The sequence below is a fragment of the Eptesicus fuscus genome, chromosome 6 (assembly GCF_027574615.1).
Source record: "Eptesicus fuscus isolate TK198812 chromosome 6, DD_ASM_mEF_20220401, whole genome shotgun sequence".
Classification (NCBI taxonomy): Eukaryota; Metazoa; Chordata; class Mammalia; order Chiroptera; family Vespertilionidae; genus Eptesicus; species Eptesicus fuscus.
Window position 1 is genome coordinate 106,278,386 of NC_072478.1, and position 27,835 is coordinate 106,306,220.

The window sequence follows — 27,835 nt, forward strand, 5'->3', positions numbered from 1 at the left end:
GCTGGGGGCAGAGGGAATGAATCGCTGCTTTGTTTTAAAAGGGGGGGGGGGAGGGAGGGAAAAACAGCCCCAGAGTCTGTTTTGGCGTCGCCACCGCGCATTCTAGAAGGCGCGGCCCAGGGGCGGTGGGGGACCGGAGCCCCGGCGCGGGGTGCAGCCTGCTGGGCCCCAGGCCCTTCCCGGTTCGCTCGGCTTGTCACCTCCTCCTGCGAGCAGGAAGCTGACAGGCGGTCCATTAAGCCGCGCCTTGCAAAGCCCAGGATTGCGGCGACAACCATCTTCCTCTATTTTGATCACTAAGCCCAGACGCTGGGGGAGGGGGGGGGGAAAGGGAGGAGGAGGAGCGGGGGTTGTCGGAGCTGGTGGAGGGGGAGGGCTGCCTAGAAACGGCCCGGAAAAATTCTCACCACCAGTTTTGATCATTCAGCCCCGCCGAGGGGAGCCTGGAAACCGCCGGAGCCCCCAGGTCCGTAATTGGTTTTATAGGAATGGCCGAGGGCCAAGGTGTTTACATGCGCGTGACTGGCGGCGCGCGCGGCCAATGGGTGGCGGCCGGGGGCCTGCCCGGGGGGAGGCGGGCACCCGGGAACAATGCGTGTTTCTTCCGTGAAGAGCGCTCCCCTCCCCCAGCCGCCCCTTTCCCTCGCCCGCCCCCCCCGCTGGCTTTTTTTTTTTTTTTTTAGATCCAGCGAGAGGAACTTGAAAGGGGGGTTGTGTAATGTACCTTTTCCAATCCCGGGCTGTATATGGAGATTTGGGATTCTTTAAACCGGCGCTACCTGGATTTTATTAAAAAGCGGGGAGCTCGGCGGGAGGAACGCTGGCTTTTCCGGGGGCTGCGGGAGCCCGGCCGCGGGAGGGCGGAGGAGTTGGCGCGCCAAGAGCTCGGCCCGGGGAGCGGTTTTCCACCAAAAAAAGGAAAGGCGGGCAAAAAGTGTGAGGAGGCTGCGGGCGGCGGAGGGGAGCGGCGGCCGCGGGATGGCGGGCAGCACGGGCGCCTAGCCGCGCCGGGAGCCGGGGCCGCCAGCCGAGTCGCCGGAGCCGGAGCCCGGAGCCGGGAGCCCCGCCGCGCCAGGTATGCCGCCGGGTCGCACGCCTGCCCCTGGCCGGGCGCTGCGGTCTCCAAACTTCTCCAGCTGGCCCTGCACCCCACTTCGCCCTCGGGGTGTGCCGGGGGATCCCCGCCGCTTTCCGGGGGCCCGGACCGGCGAGGTGGGGGCGCCTTGGGAGGGGTAAGGGCGGGGGCGAGCCGCTGCTCCCCGGGCTCCCCACTTGAGCCCCCAGCCCGGCTCCAGCCCTCCCGGCCGGGTCCAGGGGCGTCGGTTCCTTTCTCGGTTCACGGCAGGCGATGGGGGAGCCGGAGACGCCGAGACGTTTTCGATTATAGACTGTTTTTAATTAAAAGCCGGAATTCAGCCATTTTAAGTACATTGAAGCGGGGAGAAAGTAGGGAGAACGCGGCGGACCCCGCAGATGGCCGAGCCAGCTGCTCCCCCAGAGCCAGGGTGCTCCGGGGGGCTTCACCTCGACTCCCCCAAAGCGGGGCGCCGGGGCCTGCCCCCGAGCGCTGGCTCTTGAGAGAGAGCTGCACAAAGAGCATTTTTTAAAAATCACGGGGAGCTCGTCGCCTCCTGAAGACACGTATCCTCGGATGTGGCGGTTTTAGATTTTCCCAAAGTAAACGCGGATCTGGTGACCAGAGCCTGGTGGGGGCGGGAGGAAGAGGGCGGTTGTAACCAAACCGGGTTAAAATGAGCCGAGTTGCGGAGGGAGGCTGGGGGGAGGCCGGGTCGGCGGCCGCCGGGTCTGCAGCGCGGGGCGCGGGGCGCGGGGCAGGCGCCGGGAGGGAGCCGGGGGCTCGGGCGGCTCGGCGGCTCCGGGAGCGCCCGGCCTCCCGGAATCAGGACCCCGAGCTGCTGCGGGCAGACGGAGGGCGAGGGCAGGACTGGCTCCGAGACCCCCTCCCGCCCCCACGGGAGTCGTCAGCGGACAAATCTTTTAAACAAACAGCCTTAAACTGGAACTGCGGGGCGTTTACCCAGCGCCGGGGAGACGCCCCTCGCCCCTCGGCGCGAAGGTTTTCTTTGTGGGTTATTTTCGGGGTTGGGGGAGGCTTGGGTAAGAGCCAGACCCTGGAGCCCCTTCCTTCCTCTCCGACACCCCGCGGACCCCCGCGCCAGGCCACGTCCTGGGGCCGCAGGATTCCCAGGCCCGGGCGTTGGAAAATGAAACCAAAGCCCGTTCGGAAGGATCTTCTCCGTCCTCGGGCGGGAATGCCACGTCTCGGGCCCTCGCACTCGAGACTCTGCAGCCCGCAGCGGCCCGTAAACTGATACCATCTCCGCGCCCTCTCCCCCGAGGAATCCCGGAGTTGGGCTCCGAGCGACGAGCTAGGGAAACGGAGCTCGGTCGAGGCAGGCGAGGGCCCCCGGAGGTTAAACATTAAACTTCCCGGATCAGATAGTGACGCCGGGGTAGACGGTTGGAACCGCTCTGGGGAAGGTTTCACGGCTCGAAACCGCGGAGCGTGTGAGGCCCAGGCACCAAACCCACTTTGGAGGTTTGTGTCCGTGCGCCCGGGCGGCGGAGGGGCCTCCCCGGTGCTGGGCGGACCGGCCGGCCAGCCGCCCGGCAGAGTCGGGCTGGTGCGCCGCGCGCCGCCGGCCGCTTCCCGAGCCGGGCGGGCAGCCCGCAGCCCCGGAGGAGGAGGAGGACGTTTTCACGTTTTATGGCGAAGGGGCTGCTCCCGATTTCACGCCCGGCCACCACGCCCGCAGCCCCCGACCCCGAGCGGCAAAACGACTTTCTGAAACGTGTTTTTGTTTTTTTCCTTCCCCTTTTTCTCCTCTCCCTCCTGTTTCTCCCGCGGCCCGACTCCTCTCCCCGCCAAGACGCCGAGTGCGCCGCCCCGCGCAGCTCCGCCTGGCCGCCGGGAGGGGCCCGACGACCGACCGCTCGTGCGCCCCGGGCCGCGGGCCCGCCGCCGAGCGCAAGCCCCGCTGGCCGCCGCCGCCATGCCCGCCGCGGAGCCCCCGCCGCCCGAGGACTCTGGGACCACGCCGAGGCCGGACGTGTAGGTCCCGCTGAGCGAGGCCCGCGGGCCCGGTGGGGGGCTGGCTGCGGCACTCCGGCGGAGGATGGATGGCCGAGACTTCGGGCCCCCACGGTCCGTGCACGGCCCCCCGCCGCCGCTGCTGTCCGGCCTGGCCATGGACAGCCACCGCGTGGGCGCGGCCACGGCGGGACGCCTGCCCGCCTCGGGCTTGCCGGGCCCTCTGCCGCCGGGGAAGTACATGGCCGGCCTCAACCTCCACCCGCACCCGGGTAAGTGCCTGCGCGGTGCGCCCCCATGTCCCCCCGGATCCAGAGCACAGAGTTGTTCTGTTCCCCGTGCCCGGGACGGGCGCCTTCCTCTGCATGCCCGGTCCGTGGGGTGCGGGCAGGCTCAGCTCCCGCGGCGGGGAGACCCTGGGACCGGGGCCGAGGCCAGGCGGGAGGCTCGGGCGCGCCGGCCCTCCCAGGCGCACTCCTTGGCCGACATGGGAGCCGCCAGGGACGGTTCCGACCCCGGAGCCCCGGCGAGGCTGGGGGTTCCCAAGTCTGGGCGAGAAAAGAACAAACAAGTCCCACGCCCTTGGGGACCTCGTGCCCGAGAGCTCCGGTCTGTCCCTTGGCAAATGCCCTTGCCCGCGCCCGTGGGCCCGGTCCGTCCCGGCTCCTCCGCTCCTGCGGTGCGGGCTCTCCGGCCAGCCCCGCGCGCCTGCGGGTTCCGGGAGGATGGCCCCGGCCCCGGCCCCGGCCCTGGACCGGAGCCTCCGGCGGGTGGGCGGCGGCCCTCGGGAGACCCCCGGCCCCCGGAGAACCGCAGTTCCAGGGCCCACGCCCCGGAGGTCGCAGCGGCCCGGGCCTCGCGAACCCCTTGTTCTCCCGCGGGAAGGTGCGCGGCGGGGACGCAGAAACTGGGCCGCCGCCACCGGCCGGGGGAGGAAGCGGATGGGGCCGGGCCGGAGCGGGGAGAGAGGCCGAGTCCGACATTTAACTCCGAGGCGGCGGCGGGAGGCGCGGCGGCCTCGCTGTTTCCTGAGGGGCTGCCGGGGCTCGAGGGGGCGGCGCGGCGAGGCAGGAGGTGGCCCGGCGGCGGCCGCTCCGGGCGCAGTGGGAAGGGAGTCTCGGGCCCTCCCGCCCGAGTTGCCACCGGCCTGCGCCTGGGATCGGTCCCTCCTGCCGGCCGCCTCCGGCCTCGGTGCCCGGCGTCCCTCGGGCTTGGCCGGTGGGACCCCCCGCCCCCCCACAGTGTAGTCTGGGGCGCGGGGATCCTCAGGGAGCCCCGGTGCTGCCCTCGGCCGCGGGTTCTGGGCGAGGACACCGGCCCTGCCCGCGGCTCCTGCCCGCCCGCCCGCCGCGCTGCCGGTTTGCCTCCCCCGGCTTCTCCGGGAACTTTTCAGGAACCGGAGTCCCGGGACCCGCTGGACAAAGGGCCTTTGTGAGGCACCGGCGGGGGAGGGGCGGCTCGGGACCGGGACGCGGAGATCCCCTGGCGGGGGTGCAAGGACCGGGTTTCCATCGAGGGCACGAGGGTCCCCCGAGAGTTGGGGGCTGCAGTCCGCGGGGGCGGGGGCTGGAGGAGGGCAGGGAAGGGCCGGAGACCCGAGAGGAGGGAGGGTGGCCCGGTACTCAGGGCGGCGGGCGGCCCTCCTTGGTGCCCCTGCGGCCCGGTGGTTGTGTTTGCACGTCTTCAGAGCTCGGGGCTCCCTGCCCAGCCCGGGGCGGGGGGCGGGGGTCCGCGGCCTGGGAGTCGGGCCGGGTCTCCCTGGCCGGCAGGGTCCTTGCTGTTTCCCAAAGTGAGGGGGGGAGTGCGCTGGGGACTCCCCGCGGAGCTGCCGGCGGCAGAGGCCAAGGGCTCCCTCTGAAGCTGCGAAAGCAGCCCCGACCCCAGGCGCCCGAGGCTGACCCCTGCAGTCAGCCGGCCAGCGCCCACTGGGCGGATGGGGAGACTGAGGCGGGAGCGGGAGGCGGCGGCCGGGGAAGCCCAGCGGGAGGCGGCGCAGGGCCGGCCTCCGTCGCGGGAGCTGGGAGCAGCCCCGCTCTGCGTTCTCGGCGGCTGAGGTCATGGAGGAAACAGCAGGCGGCCGGCCCGCTGCCAGGGCCCCGAGCCACCCCTGGGCCCGCAGCACCCAGCAGGGCAGGGTAGGGGCGCCCGGAGACCTCGGGACCCCGGGCCAAAGCCCAGAGCAGAGCCCGGTGCGAACCCCATTAGCCAGGAGGTGGGGGGCTGCTCCCATTCGCTGCTCGGGTGGGGCTGGAGTGCAGATCCTTCCACCCGGCTCCCTGCCCCCCCTTTTTATGGGGCGCAGGTGCTACGTTTTCTCTTTCCGCGCCCTCGCCCTCTTGGCCGTCAGCTCCCCAGGTCTGGCCAGGCCGTCAGCCCCATCTTTGTTTATTTCTGTCCTGGGAAGCCCCGAGAGGCAGAGCCGTTGGCCGGGGTCACACAGCATGGGAGCGAGAGGCCATCCCTTCACCTCCCCGGCTCCAGTCCACTCTGGACGCCAGCGTGGGTGGGGGGGGGGCGGCCTGGCTGAGCAGCGCTGCTCTCCTGTGAGTCAGTCCCCCCCCCCCCCCCCCCCCCCCCCCGCACCCAGGGAGGTGTTGACAGGAGAGTGGCTGAGCCAGGGTCTGGGGAGGCGCTGCCTTCTGCATCATGGGTGTAGGCTCTTGTCCTCTGCGGAAGAGGGGGTGAAATCAGGAATGAAGGGATTTGGGATACAGGGTTACCCTTCCCATAACCTTGAGTATTGATACCTATGTCGGCCCCAAATGTCCACAGCCCTCGGGGAAACGGACAAGTCGGGGACAGCCACCTGGTGGGCCGGCCTCTGCTCTGGGGGTAGAGGCAGGGACTCGGCCTCCTCCGTGGCAGTTAAAGAGCTATTAGCAGGATTTTGTACTTGGATGTTGGTTCTCCCTGCCCCCACGCCCTGGGATGCGTGGGTGGGGAGTGGGAACCCCGGATCAGGGCTTTGGACTGGGCCAGGGACAATAGGGGGCCACAGCCTTCCTCCCCGGGGTCGGGGTCGGTGAGCTCTCTCTCTGGAATTCAGCCCCGCGGCCTCCTGGGATTGATTTTAAAAGGTTAATCAGTGTGGGCTGGCTGGCGGAGCGGTGAGATCCCAGAGATAAGGGAGATTGGCCGCGCTTCCTCCTCTGGCCTGGGGGAGGCTCTGGAATCTGGGAGCGCCTCTCTGAGCTCCCTGTCCTGTGGCACTTTCTCTCCTGGAGCTTCATTCGCTCGGGAACGAGGCCCAAGGGCCTCGGCGTGCCAGGCGCTGCGCTGGCCCTCGGAGCCAGGAGCCCGGGAGCCACCAGACAGACGGCAGCCTTTGCCTCCATCGCATCTCAGGCCGTAGCGTGGGGCCAGGCAGTACACACACACCCGGGAGGGAATCGTGTGGAATGGGGGTGCAGGCTGTGCAGGCAGAGTGCCGAGGGTCTGTTTTGGCGGGAGTGGTGAGGGGCTGCGGCTGGGGGGGCGGCGCCGGGATGGGGAAGGTGGGAGGAGGGTGGGACCTGCAAGGAGGGCTTGGAATGTGAAGCTGTGAGGCCTGAGAAGGCAGTGGAGGGCTTTAAAGGAGGGAGGGACTCCGGCGGAGGGGCATTTCACAGAACTGGTCTGGACTCTTTAAACGTCTGTGGCATGCAAGACAAAGGGAGGCCAAGCGCCGTTCCTGGTTACGCGAGGCTGAAAAAATGTGCCCGCAGAAGGCCAGGCATGGCCCTCAGTTGGGTCCGGATCCGGGAAAAATGGCTCCAAGGGTATCATTGGGGCCGTTGACGAAATTGGAATATGGACTGTAGATTAGCTGATAGGATGCAATCAATATTCCCTCCGTGGCGCTGATCACGGGCTGGGGTTATGTAAGAATGCCCTTGCTCTTAGGAAGGGCGAGCGCTGACGGCTCAGGAAGAGAAAAGTCCATCGCGGTCCACGGCAGACAGTGACAGGGCCGATGACATCCGGCCACACGCAGGGCGGCACGGCCGGCCGTTCACAATTGCGGGACCTGGGTCCCCTGGAGGTTCGTTGTGCTGTCTCGAACTTCTCTCTGCGTTTGCGATCATTCCCCGGGAGGCAGTGAACAAAGTGGGTGTGGGTCGCCCGCGGCAGGAGGCTTTAGGAGGTGATGTCACCGGGAGGGAGGCTGCCGGTGGCCCAGGCTCCGTGCCCTGTGGGGGCTGGGCTGCTGAGAGATGGGGGGTGCAGAGAAGGCGACAACCCCTGGGTTCTGGGGAAGTGCCCCTGTGGAGCGACGGGGAGGACCAGGTTTGGGGAGAGGTCGGTGATTGGGCGATCTTGATTTGAACGTGGCCAGCTTGGGATGCTCTGGCTTCCGGCACGGACCTGTGTGTGGTCTGATCGGATCTGACTCCCACCTGGTCCCCCGTGGCCCTGTCTCCCTCCCAGACCCCAGCCCCGTCACTGGGACTCTCCTGTCCTTGACTTCCCAGGCTGGCTTTGAGAGGCCCAGGGGAGCTGCCGTCAGGACAGGGCTTGGGGCTCTCCGAGGGCTGCCCAGACTCCCGGCCACCGGTCAGTCCTGGCGCCCAGGGCAAGGGTCCTTACCGGGCCACCTGTGCACAGAGGCCTGGCGTCCGACCGGAGGGAGCCAAAGCCATGAGGTGGGAACCACCAAAGCTCCCGCCACCTTTGCAGGTCACGAATGCACCCCCTGCACCCCCTGCCTGCACCTGAGATTCCTTCCTGAGCCTGTGAAAGGGATGGGCCCTCGGCCTGGAGCGAAAAGCCCGCGTCACACCTCCTCAGTAAAGACTTGGTTCGTTCTCGGCTTTTGAGAGCCAGATGAGGTTCCCATCCTGTAGCCTCCAGATAAAGAACTCCGGCTTCAGGCCGGGCAGGATGGCCTGGACGCCGGGGCCAGAACGCTGGGGTTTCCACCTGGCTCCTCCCCTTCCTGGCTGAGTGATGATATTCTCCAAGCCTTGATTTGCTCATCTGTAAGATGGGTCCACCGGCGATACGGCATTCGTGGGATTGCTGTGGCGTTTGAACAAGCTGATGCGGGCCAGGCCGGGTGCCGCACGGTGACAGCCCTCCCCAGAAGTCACAGCGAAAGTGGTTGCTGTCATCACAGTGAGCGCGAACTCCTGGCCTGGCGGGGGGCCTCTGGAATTGGGTGGCCCACGGGCCCTGGACTCCAGGATCCCAGCCTCCAGTCGTCATTCTTACTTTATTTCCCTCCTTTGTACAGTGGACAGCCGTACTGTAAAACGCTGCCATCTTGAGTGTTTGGCCCCTTGAATTTTTTTTTAAATATAAGTTTTTATGGATTTCAGAGAGGAAGGGAGAGGGAGAGAGAGATGGAAGCATCAGTGATGATGAGAGAATCGTTGATCGGCTGCCTCCTGCACGCCCCCTACTGGAGATCCAGCCCACAACATGGGCATGTGCCCTTGACCGGAATCGAATCTGGGACCCTTTTGTCTGCAGGCCGACGCTCTATCCACTGAGTCACACCAGCTAGGGCATGGCCCCTGGAATTTTCACAAAAGGGTCCCACCCATGTGACTGCCAGCCAGCTCAGGATGGGGACATTTCCAGCACCCGGAGGGCTCCCCGACATTCTCCCTGCTCATGGTCCGCTCCGCCCCGCCTTATTTCTGGGACCTGAGATCGTTTTGCCCGTTTGTGAACTTCCTGTAGACGGAGTCCGGCAGCCTGCCCTCTGATTTCTGCTGCTCTCCCGCACACGTGGGTGAGGCCCGCCCGCCCGCCCGCATTGTGCGCGTGGCCGTGTCCCGGCTGCTGTTCGGCGGGACCACGTGCTTCCCGCAGTGTGTCCACCCCGCGTGGACGGCCCTCAGGCTGTTTCCAGGGTTTGCTATGAAGAGGGCCGAGGCACACGCGTGTCTGGATGTGTGTCTCGCCCCCGGGGGCGGGCCTGCTCGGTCACAGGTTTGGCTTTAGGCTGCCAGTGTTCCCTGCTGGCACACCGTGCGCCTCCCGGCAGCTCCCAGCGGCTCCACGTCTTCAGCACACGATGTGGTCAGTGTCCGCTCCGCCTGGCGGGTTTGTCGTAAGTCTCATTGTGTGCACTTTTAAAGTAATAGGTTTTTTATGGATGTCAGAGAGGAGGGAGGGAGGGGGAGAGAGAAACATCAAGGATGAGAGAGAATCACGGATCGGCTGCCTCCTGCACGCCTCCTACTGGGGATCGAGCCGGCAACCCTGGCACGTGCCCTGACTGGGAATCGAACCGCGACCCTCCTGGTTCACAATCACTGAGCCCCGCCATGTTTCTTTACCTCTTGTACCTTTGTTTTCTCACCTGTAAAATGGGGATAATAGTACCTACTTCACGAGATTGAGGGAGGATTAAACATTGACACACGTAAAGCATTTAGAATAGCATCAGATACAGTGAGCACTTAGGAAATGGTTTAACGTTATCACCCCTCCGCCCCGGGTGTACCTCCCCTGTCCTCCAAATATCTGTGAAATACAGTTTAAACTAGTTTTATTTTTATGGCCTTAGCTTTGTGAAGGTCGTCTACATATGAGCCAAGCGGTGCAATAAAGTTTATTTCCTGTAGCTATTGCCTCTTTTTCTTTCTTTTTTTTTTCTTTTTTCCACTTGCTGGTATTTCTTAGAATCCCTCTCCTCCAGGCTGTTGGTACGTTTCATCTGGTCGCATGTATTGAATGAGCTGCCTCTCTCCTTTCCTGGAGATGCCTTTCCTGGAATTTTCCATCTTCCTGCTCCGGGCTGGTTGGCCTGCTGCTGGGACCTGTGGCAGGGCCGTCGGCCTGCAGACCCCCTTTGCCGCTCTGCTGCGTTAGATCTGTTCTCCGATCCCCATGCCTTCCTTTCTTCTTCCTTAATACATTTTTATTATGGATTTCGGAGAGGAGGGGAGAGGGGGAGAGAGAGAAACATCCATGATGAGAGAGAACCATGGATCGGCTGCCTCCTGCACGCCCCCCACACGTGCCCTGACGGGAAATCCAACCGCGACCTCCTGGTTCAGAGGTGGATGCTCGGCCCCTGAGCCAGGCCGGCTGCCCCACGCCTGCCTGCACCCTGCGGCCGCTTTCTGTGAAAGAGCGAATCGAAGGCGGGAGTTCCCCGGCCTCGGTTTGCTGGACGTGCCTGCGTCCTGGGCGCCACCCTGGCCTGGCTGCCGGGGAGTAACTTCACGTTTTGAAAGAATTGCAACGTCATCTGCTAAGTCCCAGCGTCACCTTTAAGGCGCGCCGCTGCTATTGGGATTCTTGGTCTTTGTACGTGGACTTTCAACCTTTTCCAAGGGCGTAAACTCTCCTGGAACCACGTCACGGCTAAGAGCACGGGCTCTGAGAGCCACATACAAACAGGAGTAGCCACGTGGCCGTGGCCGTGGCGCGCAGCCCTCTGCGCTGCAGTTTTCTCTGCTGTGAAAGGCCGAACAGTGGGCGTTGCCTGACGGCTTGTGTGAGGACGAAGTGAGTTTATGAACAGAAATGTCTAGAACGTCGCTGGCGTAAAGTGAGCCTCACACACGTTACTACTGCTGTTCCTCTTGCATCGCCGGCGTTGCGCCATGCCGCGGTGACGTGGCCAGCTCCGGGTCCGTCGGCATTTTCCGTGGGCGCTGCCCGGGCCGGGCCGGTGTGGGAACAAGGCCTGCCGTCGGCGATGCTTTGGGTCCCGTCCATTTGATGAGCAATCTCCTGCCGGCACGTTTGCTGTTCTCTCTGCTACCAGCCGAGGTGGGCCCCCCTCACCTGGCCGTCGACTTCCCTTCTTTTCCACCTCTCTGCGGCTGCGGCTGCTTTCGAGGAGGCGTTCGTAGCTGTGTCTTTTCTGACCGTTCAGGTTAATTTTTAATCAGGCGTCACGTCTTTCATTCCTCGGCGGCGCTTCTGAGCGTGCGGGAGCGTCTCCTTCCCTTTCCACCGCGTCCTGTTGTTCCACGGGGACCTTCTGCTCATCGCGGGAGGACGTGGCCTGTCCTTCCCCTGTCGCTCCCTCTCCTCCTGCAGCTTCTCTGCTTTTCTCGTGTGTCTTCCAATGTCTGTGGTTGGTTCTGTGCCGTCGGCTCACGTGCAAGGCACGCATCCGCAGCTGGGCGCCTCGGACCCGGCGGTCGGCTTGCTGGCCACGTGGAACTCTGAGTGTGTCCGCAGGTCTTTGCTCTCCGACGGGGTGTCCTGGGCGTCTAAACCTGCGTGCAGGTGAGGATCCCCCCACCCCAGCCCCGAGGGTCCGGGCCAAGACCCTCCGCGGGGTCCACGTTTCCATCACGAGGTGGGGAGGCGGGGGGGGGGGGCTCTCCATTCACCCTCTGCTCCTCACGGCACCCCGCCTGCAGCGGTGCGTAGGGGTGTGGGGGTGTCTCAGGATTGCTTGTTTGTGGACGGTTCCAGTCCCCGCCCCCCCTCCCCCCCTGCCAAGCTGCACATTTTTTGTCACCCTGCTTTCCGCTTCCAAAGTGTGGAGATCCCCTCCTTTCCATTCCTCTCGTTTTTTTGTTTTTTTTTTTTCTCTCCCATTACTGCTATTTCCGTCAGGTTCTGGCTTTTGGGAAAGGATTTGTCCTCTGGGCCACCTCTTCTGGGGTCAGCCCCCTGTCCCCGCCACGGCCACGTGCCTGGGAGACCGGCCTCCTCGGCTTCCGCCTTTCCCACGCGGAGGCCTGGGCGCAGCCGTTCCCAGCAGGCCCGCCCTCCATCCGCCTCTTCCTCCGGCGTCTCCGTGAGGGGAAGGGGCGTCTCCGGGGAATCCTCGGTGATTGCTGTGGGATGGAGGCGGCAGAGCCTGGGGGAGGCTCGGAGCTGCATTTGCATATCTCTGACCGGCGGGCCTCCACGCCCTGGGCGCCCCGCCCCGGGGATTCCCTTTATCTAGGTTTGAGCGCCCACTTTGTGGGCTGGGCGTCTGGCTGGGGCCAGTCCCAGTCCCATCCCACCTCCAGCCCAAATGCCAGACCGGGGAGGCGCTGCTGGACCTCTGCTGGGAGGAGCTGGGGGCTCGGATGCGGAGAGGTGCCTGCTGGGCTCTGACCCCTTCGGGGAGGTCAGGCAGGCTCCCCACTGGAAGGCAGAGAGGAGAGTGCGGGAGATGGAGGAACAAAGCCCCGGCTGGGTGGGGAGGTGGGCTGGCCCTGCCTCCCTCCGCCCGCCCCCAGTCCCGCCTGGACCCCTCCCTCCCGCCTGGGTGGGGCCTGGCTGGTGAATCTGGGCTGGCTGATCTGGCCTGGCGGCTCCAGCAGCTCCTGGGGTGTCTGCTTGGCTTAGAGGGACCTCTGCATTTCTCGCCGCTCAGCCACCTCTGCCGCACCCATGGGAGTGTGGGGACGGTGCCAGCAACCGCCGGTCCTGTGGCCACCCCACGGCACCCAGACCGCGCAGGGTAAGCCCCCCACCCCACCTCGATCGGCGGCCCCAGCTGTGCTGTCCTCTGGGGGAAAGGATGGCCATGAAGCAGAGGACGTGGTGTGGCCCAGTCCCAGCGCCTTTCCTGCTGCCTTCACTTCACTTTAGAGGAAAGTGAGGCACAGAGAGGTCGTGTTATTCTCCCAAGGTCACACAGCAGGGAGTGAAGGGTCTAGGGGCAAGGCCTGAGCAAAGGGGCTGGGAGAGGCAGATGGGGGGCATGGATAGTCATTTTCCTGTTTCCTTTCTCGACTCATTTTAACTAAATATTTTAGGTTTTTGCAAATGATGTCCATTGAGATGACTCTAAATGTAACGTTTACTGAGCTCGTGTTTCGACGCCCCCCCATCTCTCTGTAAAGGCCGCTTTTTAATTGGTTCAGGCACACGGAGACCGGAGCACAGGTCGTCCTGTGCAGCGCAGCCATTTTTCTTTTCACCGAACCCTCCATCGACAGGGTTCAAACGAACCCAGACGCCTGCCCGGCGCTTCCGCCTCCCCGTCCGTCCTGGGGGATCCCTGTCCCCGTGTGTGTGCGCGCTTCCCGCTGGGGCGAGTGCGGCGTGTGCTGGTGCGGAGATCGGCCGTGCCGTGTTCCAGACGGGCCGCGCCGTGTTCCAGACCGGCCGTGCCGTGTTCCAGACGGGCCGTGCCATGTTCTAGATTGGCTGTGCCGTGTTCCAGACGGGCCGAGCCGTGTTCCAGATCTGCCGTGCCGTGTTCTAGATCGGCTGTGCCGTGTTACAGACGGGCCGTGCCGTGTTCTAGATCGGCCGTGCCGTGTTCCAGACCGGCCGTGCCGTGTTCCAGACGGGCCGTGCCGTGTTCCAGATCGGCCGTGCCGTGTTCCAGATCGGCCATGCCGAGTTCCAGACCGGCCGTGCCGTGTTCTGCGAGGTGGTCATTCTCGCTGAAGGCATTGCCTTGCGTGGCCCCGTCCGTGTCTGCGTGTCCAGCTGCTGATGGGCATCCGGGTTGCTTTCCGCGCCGGCCGTGGTTGGTGGGAAGGTTTGGGCGGCGCGTGCCTGCGAGGGCGAGGCTGGGCCCAGAGGGCGGCCGTCCGCAGGCCTGGGAGGGGCTGTCATTTTCTTCCCTCCCCTCCGGCTGCGTCTCTCCTTGGTCGCTAACAGCCTTCTGGCGGGCGTGTGGGAGCTTTAGTCCCTTTTCCTCCGTGGCTTAGGCGGCTGTGCGCCTCGTCCCGGGTTTGCTGGCCGTGCGGGTGTTTTTGTTTGCTTGTGTTTATTTTATTTTATTTTATTTTAAAAAATACATTTTATTGATTTTTTACAGAGAGGAAGGGAGAGGGAGAGAGAGTTAGAAACATCGATGAGAGAGAAACACTGATCAGCTGCCTCCTGCACCCCCCCCCCCCCCCCCCACTGGGGATGTGCCCGAAACCAAGGCACATGCCCTTGACCGGGATCGAACCTGGGACCCTTCAGTCCGCAGGCCGACGCTCTATCCACGGAGCCACACCGGTCAGGGCCTTGCGGGTGTTTTCTGGGGGATCCTCCCGCCGTTTTTACTGTCCCTTTGAGCCGCCTGCCTGTCCTCACTGACTTGCAGGGATTATTTACTCTGATACGAGCTGCGCCGGGGACGCTCTGCGCAGGTCTTTTCCAGGCGGGGGGTCGCCTTCTCGCTCCTGTGGCGTCGCGGGAGGCAGAGAAGTGGGCTGTCGTGGAGCGGCGTGTCCGCCGGCCTGTGTGGCCCGTGCTCTCCGGATGGTGCTGAGGAAGCCATTGCCGCCCGCGGGTCCTGAGGGCACGTCCGCGTGTCTGGCAGGAGCTTTCTGGTTCGGCCTTCAGCCGCCGGCGCACAGCGTGTGTGCCCGGGGCAGGGCGCGGTCATGGCCGGCCCGCGTGGAGACCCAGCTGCCCGGCTTTGTTGGCCATGGAACCGCCCTTCCCCACGGGGCACCTGTGGGCCCGTTCCTGGCCGTCCCGTCCCACGTCCCAGGGCCTGTGCCCGCGGCCGCTCCCTGTCGGTGTGGGACAGCCGAAGGCACGGGTGGGAACCTTCTTCCTGCCGAGGGCCACGTGGGTATTGACGGCATCACTGGAGGGGCCGTACGGAGTCACCCACTTAACAGTTACTGCTCGCCCTCAGGCCCCACAGGGCCAGACCAAAGGATTCTCGGCCGTTACTGCCCTCGGCCCGGGGTTCCCCGCCCCTGGCCTGAGTCCTCACACCGTCCTTCATCTCCAAGGGGCCGGGGCTATGCCTGATCCTTTGCCTCCGTATAACTTTTTATCAACTGGTGAAATAGACATAAATGGACCATTTCAAACAGTTGTCGGTGTGCAGTTCCGTGGCATTTCGTACATTCACGTTTTTTTGGAGGTCTTTACTTTTATTATTATTGTTTGAAGTATTACATATGTCTCCTTTTTCCCCATTGACTCCCCCCCCGCCACTCCCCCCCCCCCCCAGGACGGCCCCCACCGCCCGTGTCTGTGCCCATTGGTTATGCTAATTGGCACGCATACAAGTCCTTTCGTCACTCTCCCCCCGCCCCGTCCCCTGCCCCCTGTCTCTGGATCTATTTTTGTCCATCAGTTTTGTTGATCATTATAATCCCGCAAATGAGTGAGATCACGTGATGCTTATCTTTCTCACCGGCTCGTTCCGCCCAGCATCACGCCCCCAGGTCCCTCCGTGCGGTCGTGTGGCTGTGTGGCCGCCACCCCACCATCCCCGGAACGCGCCCATCGCCCCAGACCGAAACCCTGGCCTGGGAAACGCAGCTGCTCCCCCCGCCTCCCCCGCCCGGGCAGCCCGTCGCCGTGGGCGCTGTGTAGGTCCTCCTGTGAGAGGGACCTCACGGGGTCTGTGCCTCTGGGACTTGACGGGTGGCTTAGAGCCAGGAGCGGCCTGGCTGCCCCGAGCATCCTGGGGAGGAAAGCCACCTTTGCCCACACGCCGGGGGCTCCGGGAAGGGCCCCAGGAGTGGGTCCCCGCCTTCCGGGCCTTGGTGAGCTCTGCTCATTTGTCTTCCGAAAGCTGCGCCCTCCCCCTGCCCCTCCCCCCACAACCAAACCGAACCCGTGCCGGTTTGATGGGTGAACGTGACATCATCCTTTTTGACAGTTTCTGGTAACACAGAGCCGGTAACTTCCTCCTGAATTCAGCCGTTGAGCGTCCTTCTTCTTGGGTGTGGGGTGCGATGGGGGTCTGAGTGAGCGGTCCGCCTCTCTGTACCCGGGGGCCTTACCCGGCCTGGCTGAGGCGGGCAGAACCTCCGAGGGGAGCGGCATCCTCGCGAGTCTGAAGGTCACTGTCCACAGGGTCCGGGCGCTGTTTTCAGCTGCTGCCATAGAAACGCACACGTCACGTGGTCGGGGCTGGAAGGAGCTCTTTGCTGGGGGCTGGCCCTGGCCCGATCTTGCCGGCCCGATGCTCTGAGGGACACCTTCGGAGACGTGGTGCCTGGCTTGCCGAGCCGGAGGCTGCACAGGAGAGAGGACATTGGTCTGTGTTTGGTTAGGGAGGGCCTTTGGGCGTGAACAGAGGGAAAGAGGGTCCAGCGTCGGGGATGGTGTGGCCGAGTGAAAACGGGTGGTTTGGGAATCAGAGCCTCAGTTTCCTGATCTGTAAAAGGGACAAGAATCGCCCTCCCAGAGTTGAGGGGGGTGGGTGACGGGAAGGCTTGAAGCTTTTAAAAAAATAATTAAAAAAAACTTTAAATGACAGTTGACATCCAACCTGTTAGTGTCAGGCGTACAACATGGGGATTGGACGGACATAGCTTCTGGAATGATCACCCCATAAGTCTACCCCTTCTCACACCACACGCAGTCCCTGCACGGTTACTGACCAGTTCCCTGTGGAACCCTCGGAGCCTTTCCCAAGCCCCCACTGGCCGGGAGGTAGGCCCGGGCCAAGAGCCCCCTCCCTCGTCCCTCCGCCCAGCTGATCCTGACCTTGCCCATCCCCCCCGGTCAGCATGGACAGAGCACCTACTGTGTGCCTTGTGTTGTAGGGCACGGGGACGGAGAAAACCCACACCTGCAAACTAGGGCCACATGGGACCCGCCCCCCGTTTTTGTCAATAAAGTTTTATTGGCACGGAGCCCAGCCGGTTAAGTGTTGTCCAGGCTGCGTTCGCGGCGGCGGGCAGGCGGGATCGGCTGCGATGCCTGAAGTATTTATGACCCGGTCCTTTCAAGACCAAGCTTGCCGACTCCGGTTCCAGTGGGTGGAGGGGGACAGGAAACGCGGAAACGCAGCGGGGAAGGAACTGTGTGTGGCGGGACCGTCGGCGATAAGCCCTGTGGAGAGGATCCCGCCGGGCTGGGGGCGGGGGCGTGGTTGGAAGGCCACGTCCACCCAGTGTCACCCAGTGTCACGCGAGCCGAAGGAGAAGGGAGTGCGATGTTGACAGATGGTTTGCCCGAGCGGAGGGAGGAGTGGAGCCCGGCTGTTCCCTATTCCTGCCCCGCCCGGGCGTGAGCGATAACGTGATAAAGCCCTTGATTGTTTACCAAACCTTTTTTTTTTTTTAAATGATTTTATTGGTTTTAGAGAGAGAGGAAGGGAGAGGGATAGAGAAATAGAAACATCCGTGAGAGAGACTCCTCCTCAGCTGGCTGCCTCCTGCGCGCCCCCTGCCGGGGATGGAGCCCGCAATCTGACGGCTATTGAACCGGCGATGCTCAGCCACGGAGCCACACCAGCTGGGCCTTTCCAGACCTTTGCACCCACCGTAAGCTCAGGGGCCCCTCCTGCCTCACAGCGAGGACGTCAGGGGCCCACCCTGTGGGTCAGCTTCCAGAAAGGCCCCCAGGGACTCTGTTCTGCAGAGCAAGATGCCCCTGGCCGGGAGGTGGCCTCGCCTCCCCCTCGGTGGGGGCCTGCCAGCAGGTGGCATGGCGTTGCCCCTTACAGGGTGCACCTGGGTGGCTCTGGTGCCCCAGCCCCCCATGCAGGAGCCCTGCCGGAGGGCGGAGGGCGAGCAGGGAGGAGGAGGGAAGGGGCCTGTTGGGATTTGAGTTCTGCCTTCTGGTGACCTTGGCCAGCCGCCCAGTCTGCAGACCCCTTCCTGGGTCCGGGTGTTGGTGAGGGGGTAGCCGGGGCTGAGACGGGCTGGCCCGCATCTCCAAACGCGTGGTCCCTGCTGGCTTCCCACGGCCATTGGCAGGTTGGGGTGGGGGCGGCTGGCTTGTCTGTGGGTCCCAGGCAGGGGAGGCCTGTCCGCTCGGTGCGGAGGGTGGGGTGCGGAGGTGTCTGTGCCCAGCTCCCTGCTGCTGACGCTCCCAGAGGGCCCTGGGCTTCTCCTCCAGTGGCAGGTGGGGGCCCCGCCTGGGTGTCCCCGTGCGTGCCCCTGGGTGACCTTCCCCGCTCACTGGGCACCGAGGACCAGAGAGAGAACACCGTTCCCTGAGCACCTCGGAGGGGCCGGGACCTGTGCTGGGTGGGTGGGCGGGGGGCTCCCCTCGAGGGCTCAGGGTCCGAGGGACCATGCCCGCCTGGAGCTACGGGTCGGGTGATGGAATGCCCGGGCTCGGTGTGGCCGATTCCTCGTTGTGCTGGCTGAGCAGCTCGGTCAGGCTCAGTAGCGCAGGCGGCCTCTCTCAGCCTCAGCTTTTCAGTCTGTAAAATGGGGTAACCAGGTTGCCTCACGCCCAGGACTGTGGGAGGTGCCAGCTTGGGACCGGCTGTGCCCCGGGACCTGCGTTGCTCTGGGGCCCGGGACCGGCCGTGCGGCTGGATTTCGAGGCCGAGAGGAGATCATACCTGCTGCTTTTTTTTTAAATCGAGGTGAAATCCACATGCGGCTCGTTAAGCGTTTGAAAGGGTGCAGTCGGTTTGTATTTAGCGCATTGGTCACGGGTCACCACCGGCTCTCAGTTTCAAAGCTGACGTTTTGTTTCAAGGCAGGAACCTGGGTAGAGGAGCTGGTCCCGCTCGGACCCTGGGACCCCGACCTCCGAACCCCAGGTTTGGTGACTAAACAGTGAGAATAGCAGTAACGACAGCGGCCGTGCAGGGACTTCACAGAGCGAGTTAAAAACACAAACACGTCCGCCTGGGGGGGGGCCGATGTCGCCCTGCCGTCCGCCTGCAGCCGGGGGACATCCAGGCACTTGCCCAGAGTCAGCGCGCCAGCCAGCGGGCGTCCGAGCCAGCGGGTGTGTGTGTGTGTGTGTGTGTGTGTGTGTGTGACCCCCGGAGACCCTGCTGTCGAGGGGGCGGGCTGGCCTGTCCGAGGCCCCGGCCCAGGCCCCACGCCCGTTTGCCAGTTTCCGACAGGGAGGAGCCTTCAGCCCAGCCTGTGGCTGAATTACGTCCGAATGAATGGAGCGTGAATACAGTTTGAGATGTGGTTCCTCCGTCTCACCAGCCACGACCCAGGTCCCCCGCGTGGCCAGAGGCTGCGGTGGTGTCCAGGGCAGACCTGGAACAGGTGTGGGCCGCCGGTCATGGGCCGGTCCCTGCCTGTCCGCCGGGATGGCAGGCAGGACAGCGGGACGCTCTCCAGCGTCTCCCCGTGGCCCTCCCCAGCCCTGCCTCCGTGCGTGACTGTGGTGGGCCATGGCCGTCCGTGGCCGTCCGTGGCCCTCTGTGCCCCCCGAGGGGCCGCGTGACGCCTGGGCAGGCGAAGGTGAGGCTCGCACGGCGTCGGGCCTCTGCGTTGGCCGTCGTCACCGGAATGAGGGGGACTGGCGACGTTCCCCACGAGCTCTAGGTCTCCAGGCACTTCCGAGGCCTCGAGTGAGATGCTCTGCGGGTGAGCAGGTGGCACGGAGGCCTGCGTCACCCAGGGTGGCCTGGGACCCGGGGTGGGTGGGGGCCAGGCCCTCTGCTCAGCCAGTGGTGGGAGGAGGGAAGACCCTCCCAGCCCAGGCGGTGCTGGAGGATTTGTCCCTGTCCCTGTCCTGCAGGGTCACCCCCCGGTGAGCCCAGGTGGCCCGTGCTGGGTCCCCAGGGTGGGTGTGAGAAGCTGGGGGGATGGGCACACCTCGGCGGGGAGGAGAGTGCCAGGTACGCTGTGCCAGGGCCCGAGGTGGAGGCTCAGAAAGCAGCCTGGAGGCGCTGGTGACATGGGGTGGGGTCGGCTGCCCGTGCTGTACCCCGGGGGGGGGGGGGAGCCACGGGGACCCGGGTGGCACGCGGTGGCCCTGGGACGGGGCGGGGCTTGCCTTCTCTCTGAGCTGGCCCTCTCTCTCCTGTGGAGCCAGCACCAGTGCTCTGGGCTCAGTCCAACGTGGACACCGGCCGGGCCAGGTGTGGCCAGGAGCGAGGGCTCCGCCGACCCACGGGGCAGATCCGTGCTTCCGAGTTGTCCTGGGTGGGACGGGATTGGGGCTGGGAGGGCCCCCAGATGGAGTGAGTGAGGAGGGGTCTAGGAGGGGGCCTGGGGGCTGGTGCCCGAGGGCCAGGTGGGAAGGGGCAGCATCGGAGGCCCCTGGGTTCCCAGAAGCCCCGAGTTTGTCTAGTTTGGGTCCCAGATCCGTCACCGGGCCGCCTGAGGGGCAGTCGGGGAGGGTGGCAGTGGATCTGTGCCTGTAGGTGCCTGTCGTGCCTGCTGTCCGGGGGAGGGAGTCTGGGCACCGTTGAGCCCCCAGCCGTGGCGGGCTGGAGCCGTTGGCAGCATCCGGGCCCGGGGCGCGGCGGGGCAGGTTTCACAAGCCTGGGCAGGGCAGGCCGGGCCGCCGGCTTCCGCGGGCCGGGCCGGGGCAGGAAGAGCTGGCGGCTGATGTAAGCCCTGCGCGAGCTCTGGCTGCCGCTTCCGGAGCCTCCCCCGCCCGCCTGCCGAGGAGGAAGCCTGGGCTGGGCAGGGCCCGGAGGCCCCGATGCCCGGCTGGGGCCGCATGGGCGCACTGACCGGCGGCTATGGCCCTGGGTCCCGAGGCCTCGCCGCTGGAGTCCGGTGAGCAGCCTGCACAGGGCGGGGCTGCAGTCGGGGGGCCCGACGTGGGGCGGGGGGGGGGGGGGGTGCCGGCGCCTGTGTCCTGCCATCGCAGCCTGCTGCCGCCACCACTCCGGGGACCGAGGTACGGGGCCTGCCCCTGCAGCCTCAGTTTCCCTGAGTGTACCCCAAAGGGACTGAGCGGACGTTTGGGGATCCTGGGCCCTGAGTGGTGGTGAGCGAGCACTGGCTGTGTGCAGGCCCTGCCTGCGGGCTGCTGGGTGCCACCGAGGGCCAGGCTGGCCTCCTGGGCGGGCACGGGGGGGGGGCGGGGGGCACGTGTCCTCTGTGTGCCCCTGCAGTCACTTCCCTCGGGGTTGTCACAAACAGTGCCCTCCTCACAGGGCCCATGGGAGGGAAGCCTTGGCTAGGGTGGCCAGAGGGTGCCGGGGCCATCCGTGCCCAGCTCTGCGTGCGGGCCTCTGACCCTCCTGAGGCTGTTCCGGCTGAAGCCGCCGCCTGGTGCTTGGAGGATGGGTGCTGCCAGCATGTATTGTCGTCGTCGTTGTTATTAAACGCATGCCTCCTTCATTGCAATTCTCAAGGGAGGCTTTATCCCCATTTTGCTGATGAGCAAACTGAGGCCAAGGAAGGGAGGCCCTTGCCCGAGTTCCAGGCCCCCTCTGGAGGGGGGGGGGGGGGGGGGGGGTGCGTGGATCTTGAGGGGCAGCGCCCTGGGTGGCGGGAGTGAGAGGGCTTCTCGGGGTGAGCCTGGCAGCGGAAGGTGCAGCTTCCACCCTGGCCCCGGCCGACTGTCTTGCCAGGCAGCAGCCATCACCCCTTGTTTGAGGGCCTCGGGGTGGGGGTTCTGCTCTCTGAGGGACAGCCCACTGGGTGGGGCTTCCTGGCACCGCAGCCCCCCTGCTCACGACTCTCATCCATTCACGGGTTTTACTCCCTGTCACCGCAGTTCGGACCACTGCTCACTGGCTGTGGGATCAGGCACTTCCCATCCCCGAGCCTCAGTTTGCTCATCCCTTAAATGGGTGCGTAGGGCCGGCTGAGCACTTGAGGGGGTCTGGGCCTGTCCAGGGCTGCTGTGCGGTCCTTGGGGAGGTCATTCTCTGAATTGTGGGTGTCCTCCCCGGTCTAGGAACTCCGAACAGGAGTAGGGGTTCAGGCCATGAGCCCCCCTCTGCTCCTCACTCAGTGGCCTTGGGAGAGGAGGTCCCTGCTCCCCACTGAGCCTCAGCTTTCATCTGTAGATAGGGAGGACGGTACCCGCCTTGGGGCTGAGAGCCGGGGCCCTGCCCGTGGGGCGGGGGTCCCTGGGGATGTGCTTGAGTGGGCCCAGGCCCATCCTGAGCCGAGGGGCAGGGCGGGGCGCCCGGTCGGCTCCTCGCAGTGGGGGGAGGCCGGGAGGTGGGCCGGGCGGTGGGCCGGGCGGTGGTGGCCTGGCGGCTGCCTGACGGCCCCTTCTCTCTGCAGGCGAGGCCTTCCTGGGCGGCTTTGTGGCCAGCGGGGTGGGGCCCTCAGCCTCATCCCATGGGAGCCCGGTGCCCCTGCCCTCTGACCTCTCCTTCCGCTCCCCCACCCCCAGCAGCCTGCCCATGGTGCAGCTGTGGGCCGCGCATGCCCATGAAGGTAAGGAGCGTCTGGCGGGCGGGGTGCGGGCTGCTGGGCACCCCTCCCGCTCCATGGTCCCCCTCCCGGCCGTGGCCGTAGCCGGTGGGGCTCAGCCGTGCCCCTGGGCGGGCGCCCCTGCTGTCGCTGGACGCTCGGTGCTTCCTCTTGTCACGGCCTCACGGCCTTTGCACAAGCTGTTCCCTTCACCCCCCCCCCCCCCCACGGCTGTCTCCTGCTCATCCTTCAGGCCCATCACCTCTCGCTGTGGCTGCACATTTATCTGTGTGTTTATTTGGGAAATACCCATTTTGCTCCCAGAGTGAGCTCTGCGGGCAGGGCCTGCTTCTGCGCCCCCCCTGCTCCACCCCCCCCCCCAGCTTGTTAATTGTGGGACCAGAGGCCCTGGGAGCGCTTGTCGCAGTTCTGCTGCGATGCCCCTACACGTGGGGGGTGGGGGGGTCTGTGGGGTCGGCTTCCTGCGCCCCGAGCAAATCGGCATCTTCTGGAGCCTCAGTTTCCCGTCAGCGAAGGGACGGGTCTGGGGACTCTGCGCTCCTCCCCCACCTCTGGCTGTGGTGCAGTTTTGGATGCGGGGTGCTCGCTCCCTCCGCCTGCCTCCAGGTGCCCTGTGGTGCTCCCAGTGCTGCAAGATTGGGGTCCGGGGAGCGCCCCCTGCAGGCTGAGTCCACAGTCGCCCCATTTCCTCTCTGCCAGAGTGTGGGCGAGTGCTCCTGCCAGCGTCCCCCATCGTGTGTGGCCTGCACGGAGGGTGGTCCTGACTCTAGGCCTGGGATGGTGGGCATCCTGCTGGGCGGGGGTCCCGTCTGAGCCCATGTTAGCCCCCCAGTGGCTGCCTCTGGTGCCTCCCTGACTCCCATTCCCTCCTTTGCCCACCAGTGCTAGTCATAGTAACAGCAATAGGGTGCCGGGCGCTGCCTACGGACTCGCTTTATCCTCAGAGCCAGCTGGGCGGTGAGGACATTGTACCCATTTTACAGATTAGAAAACGGAGGGACCGTTACCTACGTAGGAGCACAGCTCCCATGATTCAGTGAGAGCTTATGTGTGTGGGGGGGGAGGGGTGTCTTGATTATTTAGTGATTTTGGTCAATGTCATTATCAGATGGATGGCGCTGTGGGAGACGCTCTGCATCCCCGGCGCGGGGGACCCAAGGCCCTCAGGGATGTCCAGTGGCCTGTGGTCCTACAGGACCCGCAGCCTCGGCAGCGTCAGGACCCTCCCTGTGCCCAGTGCCCGCTGCATGGCCTCTGAGCCTCCGTGCCCCGCGCGCCCTCAGGCATCTGTGTCTCCCTCCGTGGCTCCCTCTCCTGTCTGCGCTGTCCTGCCAGCCTCTGGTTCTGGGCATCACGGGTGGGGCCCGGGGAGGGGCTGGGAGAGCGCTCGGCAGGAGTCACTCCTTCCCGGCGGCAGGGATGTTGGGGGAGCTGAGATTCAGAGAAAGCTCGTGGCCTGCCCAGGGTCCCACAGCAGGGAAGGCGCCAACGAACCAGTTAAGCCAGGTCTGTGCTGGGTTGAGGTTAGTAGGAGTCCTGGTGACCTCGGTTCAAAACCAGGCTCCTCTGTGTGTGACCTTGGGCAGTGGGCATCTCCCTGCCTCAGTTTCCTCATCTCTAAAATGGGGGTATTAAGAGTATCACTTTCTTTTTTTGAGATTTAAATGAGAATAACAAAGGCAGAGCAGTTGAAAGTGCTTGACCCCTGATGAGACCTGGTCCGCTCCTCCGTGGATCCATCTGATCCTTTCCTCATGGATTTGAGAGCCCAAGTCCGCGCAGGCTGCCGGGACGGGAGGGAGGGAGTGAGGCCTGAGCCCTGGGTTGGGAGGGGCACGCTGTACCCTGGGGAGCGGTGTTAGACCTCAGGCTCCTTGCTCTGCGCTGACAGCCCGGGAAAGGGGGGGACGAGGTGGCCCAGCCCGCCGTTTCTTCTCTCTTCCAGGCTTCTCCCACCTGCCCAGCGGGCTGTACCCATCCTACCTCCACCTGAACCACCTGGAGCCCCCCAGCAGCGGGAGCCCCCTCCTCAGCCAGCTGGGACAGCCCAGCATTTTCGATTCACAGAAAGGTCAGGAGGCAGAAGGGGGGGATGGGGGTTGTGGGGTGGGAGGACCTTTCGAAGGGTTTCTCCGGGGCCCCCAGTATTGGACCACGGCCCAGTCAGTAATCCAGGCAGCACCCATCCCCTGAGGACCCCCACAGGCCCGCTGGGCAGACCCCCCCCCCTCTGGAGTCTTCTAGTCGTGCCCTGCTAGGCTACCTTCCTAGGCTCTTGGGGCTGCTCTTAAAGCCACACTGGCCTCTCCCCCTTTCACAGACGGGAAAACCAAGGCCCAGGAACACGAGTCAAGCGAGATTTAAATTCGTTTCCACCCTCTTCCCGGGGAGCCTGCCCTGAGGGCTGTCTGTGCGGGGCCCTCCTTGTCCTGGAGTCGCAGGGCACCCTCTGGCACCTGCTCACCCCTGGCTCTCTCTCCCCGCAGACGGCTTCTACCTGCCCGCCCCAGGCGCTGCGGGCGCCCTGCACGCTCAGGCGCCCTCCTCCAGGACCCCGGGCGGCCACTCGGGCGCCCCCGCCAAGGGCTCCTCGCGGGAAGGCCCGGCCAAGGAGCGGGCGGGCCGCGGCGCGGAGCCTCCCCCGCTGTTCAGCAAGAAGGACCCGCGCGCCCGGGAGGAGGCGGCCGCGCGCGGGGTGGTGGACCTGACCCAGGAGGCGCGCGAGGGCCGCCAGGACCGCGGGCACCCGCGCCTCGCAGAGCGCCTGTCGCCCTTCCTGGCCGAGCCAGGGCCGCCTCGGGCCGCCGCCGACTCCAAAGGCAAGAACCCTCCGCCGCCCTCCGCCCTGAGCCTCTGCAATGGCGCGGCGGACGCGGGGCTCCCCGCGCTGATGGCCGAGGCCCGGGGCGCCAAGGACGCCGCGCGCCAGGACGAGAGCGCGCGGCTGCGGCGCACGGAGGCCCTGCTGCCCGGGCCGTGCCCCTGCCCCTCGCCGCTGCCGCCGCTGCCCCCGGGCAAGGGCCCGCCCGCGCCCCCGGCCGCCTCCGCCGGCGCCTTCGCCTCGCAGCCCGGCCCCGGCGTCTACACCATCTTCCCCTCGGCGGCCGGCCGCGAGCCGGGCCGCGAGCACCGCGTGGTGGCGCCCACCTTCGTGCCTTCCGTGGAGGCCTTCGACGAGCGCCCGGGCCCCATCCAGATCGCGTCGCAGGCGCGCGATGCCCGCGCCCGGGAGCGCGAGGCGGGCCGGCCCGGCGTCCTGCAGGCGCCGCCCGGGTCCCCGCGGCCGCCCCCGGACCGGCCCGAGGGGCTCCGCGAGAAGAACTCCGTGATCCGCTCGCTCAAGCGGCCGCCGCCCGCCGAGGCCCCGCCCGTGCGGGCGCGCGCCTCCCCGGACCCGCGGGTCTACCTCCCGGCCAAGGAGCTGCTCAAGCCCGAGGCCGAGCCGCGGCCCTGCGAGCGCCCCGCCCGCGGGCCCGCCGCCGCCCAGCAGGCCGCCAAGCTCTTCGGCCTGGAGCCCGCGCGCCCGCCGCCCGCGGGGCCCGAGCACAAGTGGAAGCCCTTCGAGCTGGGCAACTTCGCGGCCACGCAGATGGCGGTGCTGGCCGCGCAGCACCACCACGCCAGCCGCGCCGAGGAGGAGGCCGCCGCCAAGAAGGCCTACCTGGACCCCGGGGGCGCGCTGCCCCGCGCCGCTGCCACCTGCGCCCGGCCCGGCGCCGAGCTGCACCCCGCGGCGCACGGCCCCGGCGAGGCCTCGGCCATGCAGAGCCTCATCAAGTACAGCGGCAGCTTCGCCCGCGAGGCCGGGGCCGCGCGCCCTGGCGGCTGCGGCAAGAAGAGCCCCTTCGGAGGCCTGGGCACCATGAAGCCCGAGCCGGCCCCCCCTTCCGCGGGCGCCCCACGCACCCAGGCCCGCCTCCCGCACCCGGGGGGCCCTGCCCCTGCCGGGGGCCGCCAGCTGAAGCGGGATCCCGAGAGGCCCGAGAGCGCCAAGGCCTTTGGTCGCGAGGGCTCCGGTGCCCAGGGTGAGGCCGAGGTGCGACACCCGCCCGTGGGCATTGCTGTGGCCGTGGCCCGGCAGAAGGACAGTGGCAGCAGCGGCCGGCTGGGGACCGGGCTGGCCGACCAGGAGCGCTCCCTGTCTCTGAGCAACGTGAAAGGTGGGTCCTGGATCCCCCTGTCCTCCCTGCACCCCCTCCTCTCCCCACCTCCCTCCTGCCATTTGTCCTTCGTTCCCTGGGGCCGCAGTTGGTGTTGAGGTTGATGGCTTTTCCATCGTGCACTAGGAAAGCGTGTAGAACGGGAGAAGGAAGAAAAGGGACGTTACATTTCCAACAGCCTGAACACGTTAGGGCTTTCCCTGCAGCAGCAGGGTCTCGGGCCTCTCCCGCGTGGACAGCGTGGGTGGTCTCCTCGCGAGTATAAACTCTTCATTATAAGAGTCACTTTTTCCTGGCCTTTAACGCTCCGTGGGGCTCTCACCATGTTCCGCTGGCCTTTCCCCTCCAGGCATTGCCGTTTTCCCTCCTCCAATGTTTTCTTCCTTTTTTTCAATATATTTCTTATTAATCTCAGAGAGGAAGGAAGGGAGAGGGGGAGAGCGAGAGAGACGTGGACGTGAGAGAGGCACATCAGTGATTGCCTCCACATATGCCCTGATGGGGGCTGGGGTCGAACCTGCAACCCCGGTGCACAGGCCGAGGCTCCCCCCGAGTTCGGCGCAGATGAACGGTGCTTTTTCATTACTAGGTAGCTGGGTGGGTCGCGTGCGTGCCCGGTGGTCTCACATAAGTTGCTGTTGGAACCCCTCCTGGGACTTGGGAGGGTTGATATCGTGGCGTTTTTGTTGGACCCTGGCCTTGCTGAGTGAGGGGTCTTAGGGAACGTTCGTTGACTGACTGAGCCCCTCCCCCTCCAGCCAGGGAAGCCCTCTCTGCCCCTGAGGGGCCTCACCAGGCCGTGTCTTCGTCTGGGACTGAGGGGGGCAGTAACCCTTGGCGTGGAGGCGCCCAGCCGGCTCGGTGGTGGACAAGCCTCCCCGTAGGGCAGGGGTTCGGGGCCTCTCCTTGGGTCCTTTCCCCTAAAGAACGCGCACGTGACCGTGTGGCCCCTGTTGGGGCTCCTGTTCGCCAGACCTCATCCTGGAGCTCAGAGTACCTGCCCAGGGGCCTGTGCCCGTGGGGCCGTGTGTGTGTGTGTGTGAGTGTGTGTGTGTGTGTGATAGTGTGTGAGCGTGTGTGTGTATGAGATAGTGTGTGTGAGATAGTGTGTGTGTGAGATAGTGTGTGAGCGTGTGTGAGAGTGTGTGTGTGTGTGTGTCTATGTGTGATTGAGTGTGATTGTGTGTGTGTGTGAGATAGTGTATGTGTCTATGTGTAATTGTGTGATTGTGTGTGTGTCTGTGTGAGAGTGTGTGTGTGAGATAGTGTGTGTGTGTGATTGTGTGTGTGTGTGAGATAGTGTGTGTGTGTCTGTGTGAGAGAGTGTGTGTGTGATTGTATGTGTGTGTTTGTGTGTGTGTGATAGTGTGCGTGAGATAGTGTGTGTCTATGTGTGATTGTGTGTGTGTGTGTGTATGTGATTGTGTGTCTGTGATAGTGTGTGTTTGTGTGTGTGTGATAGTGTGTGTGAGATAGTGTGTGTCTATGTGTGATTGTGTGTGTCTGTGTGAGATAGTGTGTGTATGTGATAGTGTGTGTGTCTGTGTGATAGTGTGTGTGTTAGTGTGTGTGAGTATATGAGGTAGTGTGTGTGTATATGATTGAGTGTGTGTGTGATAGTGTGTGAGGTAGTGTGTGTGTGTGATTGAGTGTGTGTGTGATTGTGTTAGTGTGTGTGATAGTGTGTGTGATTGTGTGTGTGTGAGAGTGTGATTGAATGTGTGAGTGTGTGAGATAGTGTGTGAGATAGTGTG

At 65.1% G+C, this 27,835-nt stretch overlaps 1 protein-coding gene across 4 annotated transcripts in view; it reads left to right on the forward strand.

Annotated features, from left to right (window-relative positions):
- The first annotated feature begins 699 nt into the window (after positions 1–699).
- The window catches only part of TNRC18 (trinucleotide repeat containing 18), a 76,499-nt gene continuing 49,363 nt past the window's right edge, over positions 700–27,835 (forward strand). For 3 of the 4 annotated variants that reach the window (XM_054718164.1, XM_054718167.1, XM_054718166.1), the window contains exons 1-5: positions 700–1,075; positions 2,892–3,324; positions 21,769–21,924; positions 23,867–23,992; positions 24,408–26,081. In XM_054718164.1, coding sequence (XP_054574139.1) covers positions 3,138–3,324; positions 21,769–21,924; positions 23,867–23,992; positions 24,408–26,081 — 2,143 coding nt within the window. In that variant the 5' untranslated portion in view covers positions 700–1,075; positions 2,892–3,137. Of the gene's footprint in view, positions 1,076–2,676; positions 3,325–21,768; positions 21,925–23,866; positions 23,993–24,407; positions 26,082–27,835 lie in introns of those variants that run through there. The other variant, XM_054718165.1, reaches the window with a different exon arrangement.